Source organism: Centruroides vittatus, unplaced genomic scaffold (assembly GCF_030686945.1).
Source record: "Centruroides vittatus isolate TY-2023 unplaced genomic scaffold, ASM3068694v2 contig_879, whole genome shotgun sequence".
NCBI classification, from domain to species: Eukaryota; Metazoa; Arthropoda; class Arachnida; order Scorpiones; family Buthidae; genus Centruroides; species Centruroides vittatus.
Genome location: NW_027122571.1, coordinates 503,521 through 526,739, shown reverse-complemented (window position 1 = coordinate 526,739; position 23,219 = coordinate 503,521). Strand labels below are relative to the sequence as shown.

At 31.6% G+C, this 23,219-nt stretch overlaps 1 protein-coding gene across 2 annotated transcripts in view; it reads right to left on the bottom strand.

Annotated features, from left to right (window-relative positions):
- Nucleotides 1-23,219, bottom strand: part of LOC136983224 (ras-related protein Rab6) — a 54,186-nt gene that overhangs the window by 19,324 nt on the left and 11,643 nt on the right. For both annotated transcript variants that reach the window (XM_067279907.1, XM_067279908.1), the window contains exons 2-4: nt 13,718-13,776; nt 6,742-6,795; nt 2,622-2,727 (exon numbers count right to left, since the gene is read on the bottom strand). In XM_067279907.1, the coding sequence (XP_067136008.1) occupies nt 2,622-2,727; nt 6,742-6,795; nt 13,718-13,776 (219 nt within the window). The remainder of the gene's footprint in view (nt 1-2,621; nt 2,728-6,741; nt 6,796-13,717; nt 13,777-23,219) is intronic.

Genomic DNA, 23,219 nt, shown 5'->3' with positions numbered 1-23,219 from the left:
TTCATTATTGCACTAAAATTAGTAGTTAAACAAATATGTTAAATTTTATATAAAAAAGAATAATTATAAGAAAATATAATACATGTATTTAATATAGCCATGCATTAATACATTATATATGCATATAAACTGTATTTTTAGTTTTTATATTTATTGAAGTATAAAGATTATTCTTTTAGTTTCAGTCCAATTAATTTAAAAAGTTTACTATGTTTTATTCTTCTAAGATGAAGTTATTTTTAATCTTTTGAATGCAGTGAGGTATGCTACAACAAATGTAGTATACAAATCATGCACATGTGTGACAGGTCCAGGTTTTCCCACCTTGATTAGAGCAATAATCATTGTTTTTATTATAATTTGTGAAATATCTGTTTACTTGCATCTTTAGCAATAAAACTACATTTTTTAAATCATTCTGTTATATAATTTTAGCCATGAGCCAACAAAATAGAATGAGAATGCTAATTAACTTAAATATTAAGAAAATAATAATTTACAAGCAAGAAAATGAGAAAAGTGGAGGAGATCTGAATGCTGAATACAGTATGGCTAAATCAATGATCAGTATAATTTTAAAAATTAAGGAAGAAATAAAAAATGCACAGGTTACAAAGGGAATACCTAGATTAAGCAGTTCATACTGTAATATCACATAACAGATTATACACTATACATGTAAGTTTCAAAGTTAAATAAATTAATTTTATATTATTTTTACACACAATTTTGATTTTGTTTTATATTTTTCATGTTGAAATGGTTATGTTAAATAGTAACTTTGCTCTAGCCAGTGAACTTAGACCAGATTACATCTAAATATATTTCAATGTATGCTAAAATGAACAAGATTCTAGAACCAATTACATTCATTCTAGCATACCCCACTTATAAGAAATTCCTATAACTATGTCTTATAATTAATATAAATTTAATTAAAGACTTAGAATCAATAAAAATATTATTATAAATTACCTTTGAAATAATTAATTAAATATATTGAAATAAAATAGTTTAAAACATCATCTATTGGGTTGAGTCATAAATAAGTTCCGTTAGCGAGTAAGTGTAAATGACTGTCAAATACTTGCCAGATGTTGTGTTGCTTCAACTGAGTTTTATTAGTGGCTATTAGCAAATGGTCTATAAATGTAAATTTTAACACTGAAGTGTCAATAATGTAATAAAAAATTATTTTTGAATTCATTTAAAATGGAACATTTGAAAGTGCATATACGCCATATCATGTTGTGGGAGTTTAAACTCGGCAATAACGCTACAGAAACAGCAAAAAAGATTTGCAATGTCTACGGCAGTGGTGTAATTTCAGACAGAGCAGTTCAAAAGTGGTTTACAAAATTTCATTCTGGTGATTTCTGCTTAAAAGATGAAGAAAGACCAGGCCGCTCCTCAGACTTTGACGACGACGTTTTAAAGGTCCTGATTGAGCAGAATCCACGGCAAACGACGACGGAGTTAGCAGAGAAACTGCACACATCCCAATCAACCATCAATCGTTACCTCCAAAAACTAGGAAAAGTAAGCAAGCTGGGAGTTTGGGTTCCACATAACCTCAGTGAACAGAATAAAGCTGACAGAAGGTCGATAGCTGCTACCTTGCTTTCTTGGCAAAAAAGGAATCTTTTTTGGATAAAATTGTTACGGGAGATGAAAAGTGGATCACATACAAAAATGTTATTTGAAAAAGACAATGGGTTGACAAAAATTATCAGCCACAACCAGACCCTAAGCCCAGTGTGCATGGAAGGAAAATTTTGTTATGTGTATGTTGGGATTGTCGAGGAATTATCCATTTTGAGTTGTTGCCACGCAATGAAACTGTTACTGCAAATGTATACATACAACAGTTAGAGCAACTTCGGCTAAAACTTCGTGAAAAGCGTCCTGCACTTGTTAACAGAAAAAAGATCACCTTATTGCATGACAATGCAAGGCCACACAAAGCGAAGATTACACAAGAAAAAACTTTGGAGTTTGGCTGGTCTGTTTTGCCTCATCCACCATATTCACCGGACCTGGCACCAACAGATTTCCATCTTTTTCGGGCACTGCAGGATGCTTTACAAGGGCAATGCTTCCAAAATGATGACCAAGTCCAGGAGTTCATCCAGGAGTTTTTTTATTCAAAACCACCAGAATTTTATGCAAGGGGAATTGACAAGTTGCCCGAAAAATGGCAAGAAGTCATTAATAATGATGGTGAATATGTGTTAGATTAAAGTCTATTTTTGTACATTTTATTGGCAAATAAATTTCAGTTTAGAAAACGGAACTTATTTATGACTCAACCTAATAATTATTAAAATGTGGTATATTTGTACCTGTTTTTTAAACAAAATTTTCATTTTAAATATTATGTAAAATTTTCTACATTCTGAAAAATTTACTTAAATTCATAATATTTAGTACATTTTTATATATTTTGTTACTATCAGTAAAACATAAAATTTAATCTTAATATTTTATATTATTATTTAATGATATGAATAGTTTTTTAAATATTTTTAAAAAATCTTTAAATTTAACAATACAAATGAATTATCATGATAATACAAAGGCCTTCAAAATATATTTTAATTTAAAATATGTAATCAACATACTTGTGATATCATAAACAACAACTGCAACTGTAGAATCTCGAATGTAACTAGGAATGAGACTGCGAAATCTTTCTTGTCCAGCAGTATCCCATAACTGCAAACGAACCTAATTAAAATAAAGCAGATAATTTTAGAATACAATTATTTGATAACTGATAAAATTTAATAATTTTGATTTATTTAAAAATTTTCTTTCATATTCCTTGTTTGAATTTACTAAAAATATCTAAAACATAACTAACAAGGCAAAGCACAAAATAAGTTGCTATTTGTTTTTAATATTTAAGGCAAATTAAGTGATGAATAAAGTCCTAAGAATTTTAATTTAGAATTGCTGAAACAAAAGAATTGGATTGGATCGGGACTCAAACCTACAACTCATGCTTACAATGAGGATGATTAAAACTATCTTCTTTTCTAACTACTGAAGCTAATCACATTTTGGAATTTGTTTTCTGAAAACATGAAGCAGACCTTGGATAAGGTCAAAAATATTTGTTTGATGTTTCCACTAAAATTATGTTAATGGTGTTTAAAGGTTCTTGATTTGTGTAACCATGAGGATGCATTTCCAATTAGATTACTTGGACCACCATCTGATGTTTGCTTCCAGAGCTATTAATTTAGTTATGACCATACTGGTAACTCATGGTGCTGACTGGAATGATTTTAGTACCCATGACCTTTCATGGCTCTTAGCCAGCTAATGAATGCTTTTCTCTTTCAGATGGAGGTCCAAGTAGCTTAATTTTTTTTATTCAATCTCAGGAAGGAGGCATATACCAGTGTGTTCCAACAATTTGTTCTTGTGCAAAACAGCAGCCTTCAAGGTTTTAGTGAGACAGACATTTATGCATTGCATTAATATGTTAGACAAATAAAGAACTCAAACACATTGAAAAAGTGACAATTTTTCGTGATTACTCTAAAAACCCGGTGCATAATATAACACAAAATTACATCCAAAAACAAAATTGCAATCACAGTTTAATAGCACTATACCAGTGATTCTCAACCATTTTTTCATCATGGTACATTTTTAATAATTTAAAAATTTGGTGGCACACACGGTTACTTTGGTAAGTACTACAGGACAACTGGTGACATCATAATAATGATTTTAAATGCAGTTGGTTATTTAGGTCACATTTTCTAAATGCCTTGGTAACTACTGGCAGTTACCAGTAACATTGTTAAAATTTCCAAATGCACCCTAGGAAGGTAGAACCAATTAAACTACTTGTCTGATATCTCTTATGTATGGATATTTGCAGTGGCAACACACTTGAAAAATCTCACAGCACAGCGGTTAAGAATCACTGAACTATACAAACACGATATACTCCAGCTGAGTCCAGATATGTAGTAGTTAACTTTGATACAAGACTCAGATCAATATATGAAGAAATTGCAAAGAATGTGGACACAAAGATCACCTATAAATGTAATAGCATGTTATACCAAATATTATGCAATGGGAAAGATCAAATAAATTTAAATTGGGCACCAGGAGTATACCATATCCTGATCATAGATGGAAAATTTGATTGCGAACTAGTATATATTGGCACTACAGATAGATCCATCAATAAAAGAATCAAAGAGCATCAATATAACATTGAAAAGAATAAACCTGTTGCATCTAACCTTATACACTAGGAAACCAGGGGATGACAACCAAATTTGACAAAACATAATTAAATTGAACTTCAACAAAGAATACGAAAGTTCTGGAAATTCTAGAAATTTTCAAAGTTACATTAAAAAAGAACTGTATTAATCATAAAGATTGTAAATCATTATCAGCGGCCACATTTAAACTCATTTACCCAATTGTAAACAGTTGCAAACACAGAAGCAGATGTGTCATGAACTTCATCCAACTCAGCTTTGATCTCTTTCAGTGTTAAGCCTTTTAAATATAAGTGTTTAATCACCACTTGAAACTCACTTTTTTCCATTTTTCTAAATAAACAAAAGTTTCTTGCTTCAATCGACAATAAAAATGAAACTATGTGATGGATATGACTGAGACTTTCATAGCTGTCTAGTGAGTCATGATGCATACTAAAAACAAGCCATTTTCGATGCTATGAGCACCATCTATTGGATTTTCTAAGAACTTATTGAATAATGCTCATATTGTCAGAAAAAAAACTCAACAAGGCAGCCAAGGAAGCAAATTCCCTGACATTCCATGACTTTTTCTGAACACTAATAAAAATCCCTGATCTTCCATGACTTTGCAGGTGCATAGGAACCCTGTATATAGAAATTGCAAGAAATGTTGTTGGTTGGCATTTCTTTATTGTAATTACATTCTTTCTATGCCACAAATATCAATTAAATGGAAATTTAATAATGACACAAAAACAGTCACACAGACAAATCATAGCAGCTAACACACATTCACAGCAGGTCTAAATTAGCAATGGTTGGATAAAAGGGTTTTACTGTGCTTTTGGTAAAGAATGCTTTCCTGATAAGGTGTAGACATTCCAATATTATTTCCAGAGGAACCTATACAACAGCTTATAAGCCAAGTACTCAAAGCACTATCATTTGATGACACATCAGTGTGTACAAAAAAAAAATGCATCATTTGTTGCCATATCAGGAAGAAACAACAAAATAGCTAGATGGTATTGTTCATCTTGTGGACCTACTGTAGTTCTGTGTGGGCCTTCAACCAACAGACTGCAGTCAGTACCATCTGAAGCATGGCTTTCCATACTAGTCAACAAGCTGCCCCAAAAGATACTATCTGGTCACAAGCATCTTTACTGTTTTTAATATATGCTGACTCCTCAAGTAACTTATTTTCTTTTGATCAGATCAATGTTCCATAACATAGCTAAACAGTACAAAGTTCACTTGTTAATAAAGACACTCTAAAAATGTGCCTTTATTAAATGTGCCATATCTGTTACGTTTTGTACAAGTTACACAGAAGTATATGAAACTGTTTGCTGCTGCTAATAATAAAATGTGATTTCTATTTTTTTCCATGTCACTGTTTCTGATCTGAGGATCCTACCGGTAGTGGAGGCTAGTGTTTTAAATTTCCCCTTTCTGCCTGCCCTGCCAGAAAGACCAATTTCTGACTAAATAAAGGTTAAACTAACATTTGTATAAAACGTAAAATATTAAATATCTGAGAACACAATAGCAAACACAATAGCTTAGTACAATGGCATATACACACAAGTGCAGGCTTGTGTATTGTCTTCAATAATATGCATTTGAAGATGCCTTGTGTGTATGGGATGGTACTTAATCTTACAGGAAATGGCTATTGAGAAATTCTTATAAAATATTAAGAAATTTATCCCCATATTCATTGGCCACTCCTGTAATTTGAAAATGTTTACGAACTGTCCCAATTATGTAAATTAAGTGTAAAAACAAATAAATACAATTTATCATTTTTATTTTATGAATAATTTTATTTATCCAATAATTATAATAAATAGAGTTGTGAATCACACCTAAACTCAAATTTTCCAGCAAATAAATGTAAAAACTTACAGATTGAATGTTTTTGGCCACAAATTTATCGGCCTTTTTCAGGAAAAAATAAATAGAAAAAGCCGTTTGGTATCATTTCATGCAAATATAGGAATTGTCAGTCTGGTGGATTAGTTGCCTGCCACTAGCCAGTTGTATAGTGTGAATCAACTTTAACTTCTGATTGAAATTTAGAATCGGCATATAATTCATCCCTTCGCATAATCTGTAACCCCTTTTAAATTATCTTTCGAACACAAATAACCTATAAATTATCTGCCTGAAATTACAATAATTTATAAAAAAAATTTTGCAAACTTTCATTGATTTGAAAGCTTGATAAATTCTAATAATAACTATTTGTAATATTACAGATTTTCTCTGATATATATTTATTTAAAAATATATATTAATTATTAATTTAACAATTCTATAAATGCATGTTACTAAATGCTAAGTTATGAACACAATTTTTGTTTATAATTATTACTTAATGTTTACAATTATTGTATACATACATATAAAATTAGAATTTTATAAAAATTTACACTGCAATATAATTAAAACTTAAAATAATATAATAAAACTTAAAATAATATTTAATAAAACTTACAGTACGGTCTTCCAGATACATTGTCTTGGATAAAAAATCTATTCCTATTGTCGCCTACAAAAAATTAGTCTAAATTTAGTCATAAATTATATAAATTTCAGGAAAAATAATTTTATAAATTAAAAAAGAAATAAAAAGTAATTACAATACACAGAAATGTAGAAAATGACTCAAAATCAAAAATGCATTTGAACTGATAATTACAGTTTTTTCATCAATTCAGAAATCTGTGTATACACATACATACAGTAAAACCTGTACAAAACTGAACCTGAATAAAATGGAAATCTAAATGCAAGAAGTTCTTTTGAACGGAAAGATTTCATATGTTAAAAAATATGTTCAAAACAGAAACCTGTCAAACTGGAAAAAAATATTCAGTACTGTGTGAAACTCCAGTTTGCATAGGTTTTACTGTGTATTAAAATTCACTGTAGTAGACTCTGAATAATTCAAAGTTGAAGGAGCAGGTAAAATTTTAAGTTATAGAAGTTATTATTTTAACAACATTGTAAATAGTGCAATTTTGTTAATAGTACAATATGAATAATGTCATCAGACTTTAAATGCATATGGCATACTGTTTCTCAGGTACAATCTCAGTATTATAACTGACAATTTCAGCATTAAAACATTTTTTCTCAAGAAGTACATATTTAAATAAGAAGAATAGTGTAACACTAAAATCGCTGGTGGTAAACTGGAAAATTTTACCAGCGTTGGCAAACTGAATTAAACTGGCCCCCATAAGTATAATAATACAAGTAAATAAAAATATATAAATACTAGCAGATAGGCCCGGCGTTGCTCGGGCAAAAGTAACGATAGCAAAGATTAAAATTATTACGTTATAGTCAACCTTACCTGTTTTCACAGATTGCAAGAATTGGGTTCCCCTGTTTCCAGACTAATTAGAGAATTTTTAGGTGGGCCTAAAAATACTTTGATTTCCCGCAAATACGAAAAAAAACTGCATCTACGTCTTGCACGTTGCTTTCTCTTAACACTTCCATTGTTACTTAACATTTCCATTGTTGATGGAAGTGTAAGACTTAATCCTGTCTTCACCCCCGTGCGGAGGAATTTCGAAAAATCCCTTCTTAGTGTGCATTCTCATAACGTACCCTAACTGTGTACCAAATTTCAACTTTCAACTCCTAACCGTTTGGGCTCTGTGCTAATTTTTATTATTATTATCTCATCTCGATTATATATATAGATATTATGTGTGAATTGAAACACTTACAAAATAATAAATAATAGTAATTTTAACAAATTATTTATTTGGAGCATATATTTATAACTGATATCTAAAAATATTTCTATGTATGCTTTAAGGAATTTATTATGAACAAAGATAAGACAATATTTATTACAAAACTGTCAATCAACATGCAGATAAGCCTGGCGTTGCTCGGGCAAAAAACGCCATATTAGTTTCAAATGAAGTATTTTAATTTTAATTCCACAGCACTTCTTTATATACGATGTTAGTTGTTTTGCCTTCTTTGCTAAGAATGGCCAAATCTTTAGCAGAACTAACTCTGGAGCATGCAACATAAAATTGACCATGCAAGAAACAATTCTCTCAAATCTATTCAGCTTTTTTCAAAGTTTGCCCTTGTGCTTTATTAATCGTCATAGCAAAACATAATTTGATGGAAAATTGAAGCCTTTTGAATTGGAATGGATAATCAGTTGGAATTAAAGGAATGCGCGGAATAAATACTGATTCACCAACGCTACAACCAGTAATAATAGTTGCTTCAACCACATTCTTATGTAGTGTTTTAACTTGTAGCCTCGTACCATTACATAGTTTTGAAGGATACAAATTTCTTAGCAACATGATAGGAGCTCCAATTTTCAAAGTTAATTTATGGAACGGAATACCAGAAGGCTTCAGAGTATTTAGAAATTCAACGGGATAATTTACAGTCTCTTCTTTTTCTAAAACTGAATCTATAGAACTATACGTCATTTCATCTGTGTCAAATTTTTGTAATAAAAATTCATTGATTTCTTGAGCTCTATCGTTCTTCGGTGATAAAATTCCTCGCTCCTTCAGCCATGAAATCGGTTTCTTTCGCAATTTACTAAGTCTGGATAGATGTGTTCAGTTAACGCTTCCAAATCACCAGCTAACTTGCACAACTCCTTAAGAATGGTAATATAACCTTCTTTTTCTTTTAATTTTCCATCTCCAATTTGAATTAGTAAATCTGCAAACTCTTTTGCCTTAGCATCTCCATTTAAATAAAGTCTCATATTAGTTTTCAAATGAAGTACAGTCAAACCTGTTTTTATGCGCTCTTTTTATGTGCGATTTTTATTTGTGCGATTTTTTTAATGCGAATTTTTAATTTGTGCGGTATAGTTGGCGACTAGTCTCGTGCGATTCGTCATGTCTTACGTTGACTTATTATAGCTAAATAAACTTATTATAGCATAAAATGCACTTATTATAGTAATATTATTGCATGAATATGCGAAAAATGAAATAATTTACTTTTTAAGTCAACAAAACACCACCTGGACAAAAATATGTAAAACAGACGATAGACCAGATGATGCAGTCAAGTGCTGACATCTGTTGTCAATAAATTCTTTCGTACGGTTTTGAGTTATTTTCTATGTGAGACTTTTTTTATGCGGTCCCTGCTGACCACATAAAAAAAAATATTTTTTAATTGTGTCGCGAAAACTATTATTTACAGCCATTCGTGAAGTTTCGTGAGATTTTTTTTAATGCGTTTTTTTTAATGCGGTCCCTATCCCCCGCATAAAAACAGGTTTGACTGTATTTTAATTTTCAACCATAAAGAGGACGACTTTAAACAGGCATTCAGCTCATCAGCCTGTGTACCCCTTGATACAACAGGTAGTGTTTGCCTAAAATCTCTACATAACAAAACCGTTGCATCACCCATCACATCATTATTACGTCGTAAATCCTGGAGCGTTCCATTTAAAGCTTCAACTGCTCCTTTATGAACCATGGTGACTTCATCTCAGACAATGATCTTACATTCCCGCAATATTTGAGCTATGGCACTTTGTGTTGATATGTTGCATACCGGGGTCTCTGAAAAATTTTAATTAAATGGTAATTTAAAAGCGGAATGGGCCATTTTTCCACCTTCAATTAAAGTAGCCACAATTCCAGAGGACGCAACGCCAATGGCAATTTGTTTATTTGCTCTTATTTTGGCAAGTATCAGATTTATTAAGAAAGTTTTTCCAGTTCCGCCTGGAGCGTCTAAAAATATTATATTTCCTTTTCTGGAATTAATGCTATCCATGACTTCGTCAAATATCTTTCTTTGATCATCATTGAGCAGTGGTTCATTTTTGGACACCTTTTCTGATTGCTCAATTACATCAAATGCCAATTCCTTTAAATAGTCGTGATTTTGAATTTTATTATTCGATCACTGAGGCTCTGGTAGTCCATATTCATTTATTTGCAATCCTCCCATTTCAAACAAAGTTTCTTGTAGCAGCAAAAGACACTTGTTGTAAACCTCATTCATATCAATTTGAATGTTCAACTCCTGAAACTCACGATTCAATTGATGCTTAACATCTTCACCTAAATAATCCTTATATTTATCCCATAATTTTAGGGGATCAGACAATTGACAAAACATTAGCATTGTAGCAAATAGCTCTCAAATTTTCTTTGGAGAATTGCAAAGACTTGCCTCTTCCAGTGTGTGTTTCCAGTGCTTGTCATCTTCTAGTAATCCTAATGTTCTACATGCATTTTGAAATGTAGGATGAACTGTGCCGTTAAGTTTTTAGATCTAAAAATGATGTAGGTCCTCTTACTTCATGCAGCAACATGCAAAGATAATAGCATTCTGCATTGTTCAGGTGTACTGTATAAACTCTACCTATGACATGATCTTTCTTAATGTCAGTGTGATTAGATACATTCATTCCCTTTTTTCTTCTTACAAATTTATCATTTTTCAATACGTAGTATGCTGGAATTTCGTTATATAAAAGCGTTTTGGCAAAATCATCAACCTTACACAACTCAAAAAATGCCAAAAGTATTGTTTTTGGAGGGCTACTAATTTTGTTTTAAAGAGTATTTTCAGTAGAATAGACCCTTTGACAATTTTCTAGATGTACAGCAAGGTGCATGACAGGAAGAAAATGTTCGTGAATAGGAAATCCTAAGATTCTCCAAGCAGCATGAGAGCTACTGATATAGCACCCAACTTCATATTTAGTAATCTCGTCATACTTATTTTCAACTGCAAAGGCAGCCTGGTCTGAACCCTTGTTAATGTACTTAGTAATGTACTTGATCGATTTCACCGAATTACATATTTCCATATTAATGTGTGTGTTAAAAGTGCAACTTAACACTGGACTGTATGGAACTACCCACCTGTTATCAAGTACATTATTTTTTAAAGTTACTGTAAATCCACCATCTTCTGCTGATCGTCTTCTATATTTCGGGAAACCATCAAAACCGTATTGTGTTTCTTTGGAAAATGGTTTGGGAAAGCCTTTACTGCAAAATCCATCCTTCATACATGGAGAATTTCTGTTGAATGAGCCACATGGGCCATGAATCATATGTGCTTTCACAATTTCGTATAACTCAGGGTCTTTCTCAGGATCTGGAATTTCAGCACTCACAATCATGTCAATATCATTAGGATTAACAGATTCCTCTAAGAAAAATAAATTATGACTATGAGGCAAACCTCTTTTTTGCTGTTCAATAGTTGACATATAGCTTTTACATTTTCCAAAAATAGCACATTTAGTCATTAGTTGCATAAATTTCTTTTGCTTCAAATGGAAGACTCACGCAATTAAGTCGTTACGATCTTGAGCTTCTTGGCCAAAGAGCAAATTACCTTTAATTTCGCTCCACTTTGGATTACATGTAAACATAATAAAAAGATCTGGTTTTCCATAATGATGTACATATGCTAAACCATCCTGAGTTCGCTCATGCATATACCTATCACCTGCATGAAATGTTGCTGGTAAAATAGTCATTTTACCCAATTCAGAAACCTCAGCATCAGCTTTACTAATAGCATCTTTGAGATGCGTGTAAGTTTCTACTCGCAACTTGGTTTGGTTTCTTCTGATATAGCCAAGATATTCTGTTTCAATTTTTGCATACATATCAACCAAAAACTGATTGAACAATTTTTTATAATATAGTATGCAATTCTGTGAATTTTCTCTAATCATAATTCGGTACGCATAAAAATCGGAAGCTGATACTGTCTTTGTAAGAGGAAGTTTACTAACCAGATCAACTTGAGGAATATTAACACAATACCCATCTTCTCCATAGCAAAAAAGCAATGGGTACTGTAATGCATCATAAGAGCGATGCATTTCAGAAATCCGCATCAACTTATTATCCCTGCTTTGAATGATAATGTCACGCTTTTCAAAAGATTGTTCAACAATCACCAAGGCAACTTCATTGGTGCATTGAATCGTCCTTTATGTTCACCAGCAGGTCGTTTATCAGGATTAATTACAATTTGAAAATTTTCTCTCGTTGAATATCGTTCAATAGCTGCTTTAAACTCTTTGACATATGAATTATGCTCATGAAGAGTCTTTTGTATTTGAGAAACTAATTTTTTATCCACTCCTGTGGAATTATTGCACCTAATATTTACCTCTTCTTCATCGTTGCCTACAAAATATATTTGAAGAAATACAGGTTGTTGTTTTCTTTTTGTTTAGTTTACTTTTTACAAGAGACCAAAATTTTTCTATTGGTCGGCACTATGGTATATCTGCATCTAGGTACAAAATCAATTGTCTGTTCCAGCCAACTTAGGAGCTGGAACAGCATGAAATCAATTTGTGGATTTTGCATAGTGCATTGTTGCCAAATCTTGCCAAAACAAAGTATGGTCATCATGACTTCTTAAAAATGGATGATGATTTTTTTTTAAACATTTATTACTATAAATTTCAGCACTAATATTTCCTTTTATCACAAATGACAAACTTTTCAATCCACACTGCAAACTGCTTGCCATACCAGATATTTTGAGTCAAACTTTTTAACACTGACTGATGTTTGAGATTCTGGAAGAACTTCAAAATGCTGTATAATAGCATGAGCCTTGGAAGTGTTGAGAAGTCAGCCTTCAGGTATGTTTCATCATCTAAAACCAAACAAGCATTCGTCTTGCCAATTAAAGAATACAATTTTTGAGTTCTGGTTTTAATCGTCTTTTGTTTTTCAGTCACTTTAGGTATTTTTTATTTTTAATATGATCTCATACTTGCATGCTGCTTAACACTTTGAACTACTGCTTGATTATAGTTTTGCATTTTTTTGCAACATCTCTCATTGACATAATATCATTTCCAAAAGTGCAGTATTTTCTGGTTGATTTTTGGGATTCAAGCACCATTTTTTTCAGTAGAACCTGACTTTCAAGAAATGGACAAAGTCAATTTAACACTCATCCACCGTACTTTGGAAATATATAGCATTTTTACTATGAAATGTCTTGGTTTTTCAGGATTTTCCAGTCATTTGTCGACCATTACTTTTTGACAATCTATTTCATTGATTGTTTAAAGCTATAGATAGCACAGTTTCTTTAATAAAACTGATAACAAAATTCTTATTCTAATTATTTGAAATTGTTGCTATGGCAACAAACAGAATTATAAATAACAAACAAAAAGATTAATGTTTTTTGAATATTACAAATTTCTACCATTACAGTCCTATCTATTTAATCTTTCAATTTGTGTTGATATTATCATGAATACATTTTTGTCATCATTTACAAACTTTAAAATCAAATTCATTTAATGTAGATTATTATTATTATTGTTGAGCAAATATCATCAAATAATTAAAACTATTAAAAACTTACTTCATTAAAAATTTGTTTTCATTATTTTACTATTATGTATTATATACATTATCATTATTATAATTATTTCAATAAATTACCTGATAAGTATTGTCAAAACTGTCATACATGAATCTTGTTATTAGTGATGTCTTCCCAACTGATAATTGAAAATAATATTTTATTAATTAAATTAAGAAAATTAAATTGATTTGTTTAAGATTTAAAGATATCGTCAAATTAAATAATATGTATAGAGTATAAATTATGAAAAATTCTGTATGCATTTTGCTTTTACTAAGGATTAAATAATTATTATACATATTAAAAATTAAATAAATATAAAATTTTTTAGAATTTTTAATAGTAACCAGTAAATGATGAATTTCTAAATATTAAATATTTAGTCAACATTATTTGATTCAACAACTTTATTTCAATCATGAAAGATTTATAAAATCCACTGAAAATTTATATAATGTTTTAATTCTAAAATAAATGATTTCATTTTGGTTGTTCAATAAAACTGTTTTTAAACAGACATTTATAAATTTTTAAATTTCAACAACTTCAAATAATTACTATTATAATAATTATTGTACATACTGTATAATAATACAAATTGACATTCAAAAATCTGGCAACCTCCAGACCTGAGGAGTGCCAGATTTTTTAGTTATATACAATGTATATATTTAGCAGAAAATGACTAAGATAGTTCTTAATTTCATCCCTTGTTTATGTGTTTTGGCATAGGCAAATAGTCTGGGGACTGCTGGTGAGGCTATTGTTGCATTGCTTAGCCCTAACTTCCTTGCTAGTTGAGTGTGTGTAAACCTATGGACTCTTGACTGGAGTTTGTTGAGCTTTTCTTTAGAAAATGACTACCTATACAGTCCTCTGAAGAGAAAATTAAACACTAAATGAAAAGTAAATGAATTTTAATGTACCCCAACTAAAAATAAAAGAGTTCTACAGAATTTTAGTTCAACTGAATAAAATAGTTCCTCAGAATTTTAATCATTACTGTACACGAAAAGAAGCCAAATAGCAGATAGGCTGTCAGGGTGACCATCTTCATGACTGATAGTAACAGCATCCTCAGCAACAGGAATGCTTCAACTTGTGGAGGAAATGTTGATGGTGATGACAGCACATCTGATTGACTTGAAGTTGATGGCAGTTGATTATCAAGTGTGGACAATAATTTTACAAACTCAAGATGAACAGTATGGTATTGTACAGAGCACATGTGAATAGGAAAACCCAAGCATTTCTTTTATTTCTCAATATTAATGGACAAGCAAAATTTATTACCATAGTTTGAAACACAGAAGAATCTTAAACCCAATCAGCAGATGAGAAGTGGACATTCTTTACAGAATATCATTTACAAACAACAGAAGTCCATAAAATAGAACAATCTTGCATCCACTAAGTAACAAAAATCACTCTTTCAAATAATTCAGCATATACAGTAGAGCATCGATTATCCGATTCAATTGGGGACTGAGGTTGGTCGGATAACTGAAAAAACTAATAACCGAAAAGTATGAAAAAATACATTAATTAGTATATTAGTATATCGCTATTAACCTACTTTGTGTTGAATTTTCATCGATGTTAAGCCTAACAAAACTTTTTTAAAAACAATAATCGTTGCTATTGTATTGTTAAAAATTATTTCTTTATTTTGCACAAAATAAATCCAGTACTGTACTTTATATTGAAAAATACAGTATAAAACAAAAAAACAATATATTCAGGTTACATATTTTACATAAAGTAGGCCTATACATTAGAAAAAGAAGCCCAAAATTTTCCTTTGCTTCACAGTTGACCCTCGTTTTTTTTTTGGCCGCTAAATCTTGCACATGTTTTAGAAACAGCAATTGGATAGCGTCGTTACATAAAATTAAGCCTTGTTTAAATACTGGCCTCCCTTTCATGGTCGAGCCAATGTTGCCAGCTAAAAGATGCAAAAATTTAACAAAAATAATATTAAAGTAGCCAAGATATAGCCAAATATTGTAGCGCCACATCACTAGCGGACATTTGAATTTGCCGACTAGAACGCGGTCGTTAACCGATAAGTCGGTTAATCGGGAGTCAGATAATCGATGCTCTACTGTATTACAATGACATGTCCTAGTGTAATACTGCATTCGTACACAATCCACGACTCACTTTAATCTCGATTTATCCACAATCTCAATTGTAACTGTCGCCAGTCAAACGTCGAGCTGCTCGCACAGGCAGTCTGCTTGAGAAGAATTGCACACAATGATAAAACAAAGATCAATCGGAAGAGGAGGAAAGGATCCCGATCACTTATAATCCATATCTCCAATCACTCTTTGCACAGATAGCTAAAAAGTGCTGCATTCATATCGCATATAGAAGATGTCCAACCATTTTTGACATCCTTTGCAATGGAAAGGACATTCTCAACCGAGATAGACTCCCAGGGGTTTATAACATCCCAATAAAAGATCATAGATGCGATAGAGAGCTCATTTACATTGGCTTTACAAAGCGCTCCTTGGGCACTACAATAAAAGAGCACATTGCAGACTGTATGTCTGCGATGTGCACACCAGGACCACCACAGCTCTGGCTATTTACGCCAGTGATCCTGAGATAGAGCCAAACTGTAACCAGGAAAGAATCATCCTCAGCACACGATACACTGAACATCTAAAGTGGTTAGAAGCCATATATATCTACAAATTTAGCAATGCCTGCATCAACCACAAAGGGGAATTAAATCTGTCTGTAGCATGGCAAGCACTTGTAAACAAAGCTATAAATTCTCCTCAATACTACATATATGATGCACATGCCTAGTAAAACTTCATTGAATATCATGTATTTGAATTCTGAATAATATTTGTATTTAAAAATTCTAACAGAAATTCATCGCCACCTGAAGATGATCCTCAGAAGGTTCGAAAACGTTCATGAAATTTTAATTTTTTCGTTTTGATGTTAATTACACACCGGTAACAGGCTTTTTAGAGGTACGTAATTGATTATATTCTGGTGTTAGGCTTTACTTCTGCATCATTATATATAATTAGGACATCATCTACGTATCTTTTATAATGTTTTATTTTGTTAAAGGGCAAAAGCTCCACATTCAACCTAAAAGGAAAAGACTAAATTCTAAATATAATACTCTTACCATGACTGACACCTATATTACCCATGTCACCAATCTACTCATCATCTTGGATTGAGTGATTTCCAAATAGGAAATAAAGAATAGTCCCTTAATTTCAATTGTAACAGATTCTAAACGTCATAATTATTTTATTGAAAAGATTGGTAAAGATGAATAGGTTTGTAAGATTAAGAAAGAAAAAAAATAATTATGTTAGACTAAGTATGTAAATGAGTTGGAATGGATCAGCTGTTGTTACATCACACCAGGGAGTATAAAAGTCCCAACAAGACAGAAAAAAAGCATGGTGCTAAAAGCTACAGTTCAAGAGGTGAAGTTCCTGAGCAAGAGCAAAGATTACCACACGATTTTTCCTTTGGTGTGATGGATAAGCGAGTTAGTTGAAAAACTTTTTGTAACATTACTTGTATTTGTCAGGTTTTGTGGAGTTAGTGTAAAAGTACTTCTAAAGTTAGCTTTAAGTTACAGTTAGCCTTAAGTGTCGGAAAAGTTTTTGTATAAAATTGTTCTTTTAATTTTGATTTAGATAAATTGTTGTTAATTTTATAACCTGTACAGTTTTGTTTTTTCTATTTATTTTTTTATTAATAACAATTGTGCATAGTTGGTCTTTAGAATAAATCTAGTTATTTTTTGACAAATAGTCAAGAGTTTTATTTTTTTGAATTAGTTATTTTTTATTTCACTAATTGTTATTTCTTTCAGACAAATTCATTTGTGTTTACCCAATTTTAAAGTCCAGACCTGGCACTGACCAAACCCTCATGTTTGGTTTATGTAATGCTGTAACATTAGGTTATATCTGAGTATTGAAAAATTAGATATTACACTAGTCTTTTATGTTCATTCATCACTAACTTACATTTCACAACTGTACATTTCCCAGATAATATCACACACATTCTAAATTTTCAACTATCAGCTCTCCAATACATAATTGTTCTTATTCTAATAATTCCTTCACCATAAAATGTATTAAGATCTTCCAGATATTTAATCTTTACTCTTTCAAATGATTTCTTTTGTATTAGATAAATTCTGCAGAAAAAACATTTGTCTATCTAATACATAATAAGATCATCTTCCTTCCTCTGTTGATTCCTACAGCTATTTATAAATTGATTGATCACTATCACTGTCTTATAGTAACACAAGAAGTAAGTGCTTATCAAACTTATGAACTGCTGTTTTCTACAGTTGAAAGATATGACACAATCCTCATTTTCTTCTCGCTATATACTTCCTAATTTTCAATAAAATCATCACTAGACCATTTCTTGGGTGAAAAGTGAAGCCAATCCAGATCCTTCTACCATTTCAATTGCAGAAAATTATGTACAAAACAGCTTCTGGTTGGTAGATCTACAGGGTTCATCAATCCAAAAACATGTCTCCAAGCATCCTTCAGTACCAAAAGTCTTATTTCTTAAATCAGTCATGCACAAACAACCCCAAAGCATCTCATCTTTTTATCTGAGAAATAGCTGTTGTGGAATCTATCCAAAAATATACTCTCATTATATTAGAAGGAAGTCAAGAGACAATAGTGATTGCAAGTAACTAGCTTAACAATACTCACCATTATTTTGCCACAAAGCAAGATTCTAAGTCTAACTTGTAAGAACTGAAACTTTACAGAATCTTTCAACTTAATTTGAATATAGGATGTTTCAGAATAGGCAAATTGACTCACACTAATAGAAATTGCTCTTTACATTTCTTCTGTAATGTTTTTACCACCTAACCATCTGGGAACCTTACACTGTTCAAGAGAGAAATATCATTAACTTATTAAGTCTTCTGAGTTTTGAAATATATGTATCAATCTCTTGTCCATAGATTAGTTTTATCTCTCATATAGTAGTAAGAGCTTAGGAATCAAAGTAACTAGACAGATCATACCTAGTGGATTGAAAATGCAATAAGTAGCAACTAAAATTAATTTCTTTGTAAAGTTTTTAAAATACAACTTTTTCAAATTTGCCACATTTATTCAATTTATTATTTCAGTCCAAAATCATTCCTAAAACATATCTGCTATACAGTTTGAATTACTTCCTCCTCTCAAGTCAAAGTTTCTAGAAACATAACCAAATGATTGCCTCAAATAAATCAGGCTATAATTCTGCTAATTTAATGATTAATACTAAGTAATTTGCTATTAGAGGTAAACATTAAATGCCATCTCTTAACTAAATTAATAATTATAATTTTTATAATTATAGCCCAATTATTTAAGGCTTGGTTTGTTTAGGTTTCTGTATACATATTGAGCCTTGAGATATTTGATATACTCAAACTTCCTTTGGCCATAACATTTGTAGCCATCTGCACAAAATATTGTAACTCTAGTTCACTTTGAACACTTTTACACAATTATCAACATAAAAACTTTGTAGGATTTTCTTAATATCACCTTCTAGATATGTTGACACTCCTTTTTTGATCAATTTTAAAACTAACTGATGATGATACTAGATCATAGCTCCCATAATGACTACAGGATACACCATGTACCACACTACAATACCTTTAATATTTCAAATGATTTCCATACCACAGAAATCAGAAAAAAAAATTATCATTAGGAAACAAACTGATCTGTAGAAAAGCTTTAAGAATTTTTGCCACTGCACCTATTTTTTCCAAATGAAAATGAGTTAAAATTATAGGAATCAACTCAATAAGATTTAATTCTTTTTCAAGATATTTGTCAAGACTAGAGAACCCCTTCTGTTTAGTTCATGCAATCAAATACAAGCCTTATTCTAGTTGTGCTATTCTCCTTAACTAAAGGTCAATGTGACAAATAATTAAAGTTTCTTTTCATTTTGATTTACAAGAATTTCTGTAATATCATCATGAAGCCATTCTTGAAATATATCTTCATAGGTTTGATAGAAACCTAATTTAAGAGTTTTTTAACTTTTGAATTTACTCTCATAAAGGCAAGTTCATAATTGTCTGGAAGTTGAAAATGTCATTAAATCCATGCACCATAAAATGCCTATTATCCAGTTTAACAGTGCTCAAAATTATTGTCCAAGCCCTCATAAAGTTTAAGTTTACTTTTCTTCTCTGAAGGATCAATGATACCTAATGAATCAAGAATCCCTACATCTGAAACAAAAACATCCTCATTCAACATAATACAGCCTTAATCATTATGCCTATTAGATGAGGTTTCAGCAGTATAGCCCATGACTGAACAATCTAATTTAGTTTCTGTAGCAGCAAGACCACAAGCAAGCTTCCTATATCTGCCTGTCATCAATTTATAGCAACATTAGTCCCACTCTCAAGATCAGTCAACTCAATACCACACCCTTTAAGCTCTTATAACAATGAACCTTTTCCTACAGGAGATATAGTTTCACAAATAACAGACTTATCAACATCAAAATGAAATATGTTCCAGATAAATTTGACAGAAACACAGTGAAAACATTATGATCACAAATATCAGAATTAATTCCTCCAAGTAGTGATTATTAGAAAGCTTCCTTTTTAATAGATTTATAAGAGATGATGTTTGTTATAAATCAAGAAACTTGTCTTCATTTTACATTGTTCTACTACATGCTCTTTCTTCAAACAAGGAAAACAACAATATGCTTTCTCCATAGCAACTTGTCTTTCCTGATTGAACATCTTTCAAACTTTTCTACATTCCCATTACTTAAGATAACTAGAATAAAACATGCATATCTTGTGGAATTCTTCAGAAGAGGCAAATCAAGCAGCTGTGGTGAGTATTAACATTGATTTCTTCCTATTATTATTCTCTCATCTATTATTAGAATGTTCAGTTTGAATGGATATATCAAATCCTTTATTGGCTACATTTATCCTCTCTTCAGCTTCATCTTGAAAAACTTTACTATATTTTCAAGAATTGTCCAGCATATTGGTCTATTTAGGAAAGACCACAAAATCAAATATTTCCATGTGGTAAAAACTGACATGCTGGTTTATCTGAGGAATGCCGGCATGTCTGTCTGTGAGGCTGGACATCCCTCTCCAGAGGGTGTAAAAAAAGAATGAATTATGTCATATGGCGTCTCAGATGCCAATTTTTATTCTAAAATTATGTAACTGTTATAATTGTAGTTTTTGATGTAATACTATGTTTAATTTCTACATTTTGTCTTCTTTCTAATGATGTAAAATACATGTGAAATGCCAAAAATGCTTGTTTTATGTTTATTTTATTGTAATTTGATCCAAAAACATAAAAATAAAAATATCAAATTTCAGAAATTCATTGTAAATTATCTCAACTTACAGGATTACACATCTGTTTTGTATGAAATTTAAGGGAAGGTGTTATCTTTCAAGGTCAGGATAGTACAGGTAAATTATGACTACTTTTGGAGCAGATTGTCAGTGCAGCTCACACTGACTAACATCTACTACTACTACTACTAATGTCAATAAGCTGCTAATTGTTTTATTACTCTGTAAATGAAAACTCTCTTCATGGTTTAAGTTAAACAAATTTCAATCTTATTTTTTTATTGTACTCGGAATGCTTTCTTTAAATTTATTTTAACAACTAGATTTTGGTTAGATCTGTTTAATTTTATTTTTTTAACCAGATTTTAACCATCATGTCTGTAACCACAGATTTCCAGCAGGTTGGTCTCCCCCAGTTATATGCAGCATACTGGTCAATCTGCAAAAATATGGTAGCAAACAATCAAGATCAGTCCTGACCAATGATTTTGTGGACATTACTTGGTCACAAAAATGATCATCTTGACTACTTCTTGATTGTTCTTTTCTAGACCTATGATGAGCTAATTAAAATCACAAAGCACAAAGGTCACATCCGGTAAAGATGACTCAACTAGTGGATTGCAATATACTTATCTATTGTAATGCCTAACATTTCCAATGCTCTTAATTTTGTTTCCAGTTGATCACAAAGGTTTCTTAGTGTGTTTCCTATGACTGAATTATTTTTCTGTAAAATCAGTTCTTCTCTACCAAAATGGGCTTGTTGATGTCATACAACCTTATTGCAGCTTTCTCTATTGGAAAGAACACTACACATCATATTACCATCAAATGTGGGTAATTTTATTTTCAGATAACAATACATGTTGAAAAACTGATGCACTACTTGTCTGTAACAATGAAGGAACAAGTATGTTAAATAGAATGGAATTCTCTATTTTTGCTTTAAGGATGTGACTATGCAGACGTGAGTGAGTGAATTTTCCAAGCGAGTGAGAACATGTGGCGAGAAGAGATGATGACGTTTCTCACACTTGTTTATATGACCACACAAACACGAAGGTGGCACTGAGTTGATGAGTCAAGTGTTCCTGTCGTAGCCTGAATTATCGTATTATTGATATGCAGTGGTACCTTGTATAACGTACGCCTCGAATAACGAATGCTGCAAACAACGGACTTTCTGTTTGGCCGTTACGTGACTCAAGCAACGGACTGGCTGTGAACAACGGACTTTCCAGCATAATTGGTGACTGCTCCACGGGTACGTTCTTTAATAGCGGTCGCTCTGTGTCTCCACTACTGCGGGAGTGCGCTGCTGTTTGTAGGCATTTAGGAACAACAATGAAAGAAAGAAAGATGGCGGCGCCCGCATTATCAATAGTATCATGATGGAGGAATCTATAATTCTAAACTATGAGCTTTAAAAGGCAAAAGAAGGGTCCCACTTTAACCATAAGATGGATTATTTGTTGAAAGAGCATTCAAAATAGCCTCGAAAAAAAATTCGTAAAGACACTTACATCACGCGTGCGCTAACTCGCGCTTTCACAATTTCTAAATTCTCATTCGTAAAACCACATAATGGATCTGGAAATGAAACTATCTTAGCCATGGAAGATGCCATGTTGCTTTCCACTGTAAACTACTGCTACAACAAGCAGTCGTTTTTGCCATTCGATGGCGTGCACTCCCACAGGAATTTAGGAACGCGTTCCGCGGGAATTTTTAAACGGATGTCGCTCGCGCAGAGTTACGCGGAGGAATAAAAGAATGCACCCCATATTTTTTTACGATACAGTATGGTTATTTTATGCTGCGGAACGAATTAGATGTTTTAACATGTATTTCTATGGGAAAATGCGTATAACGGACGTGCACCTGGAACGGATTAAAAACATTATACGAGGTACCACTGTATACAAATAAAACACAAAATGGTTTGACATCAATGCTTATTACTAGCAAAAAAAAATTGTTGCTATTAGGATTACTGCATCAAGAAATAAAAATAAAACAAAGATATGGTGTTCATCCTCTCTGGAAACAGCTAAAGGCTAAAGAACATTATCATAATTTGGTAAGTAAACAGAATATGTATAACTTCATGTTTGTCTATAGTTTGAAAAATATTAAAACAAAAATCTTTTTATACATAGATGAAAGATATGAGAAATAAT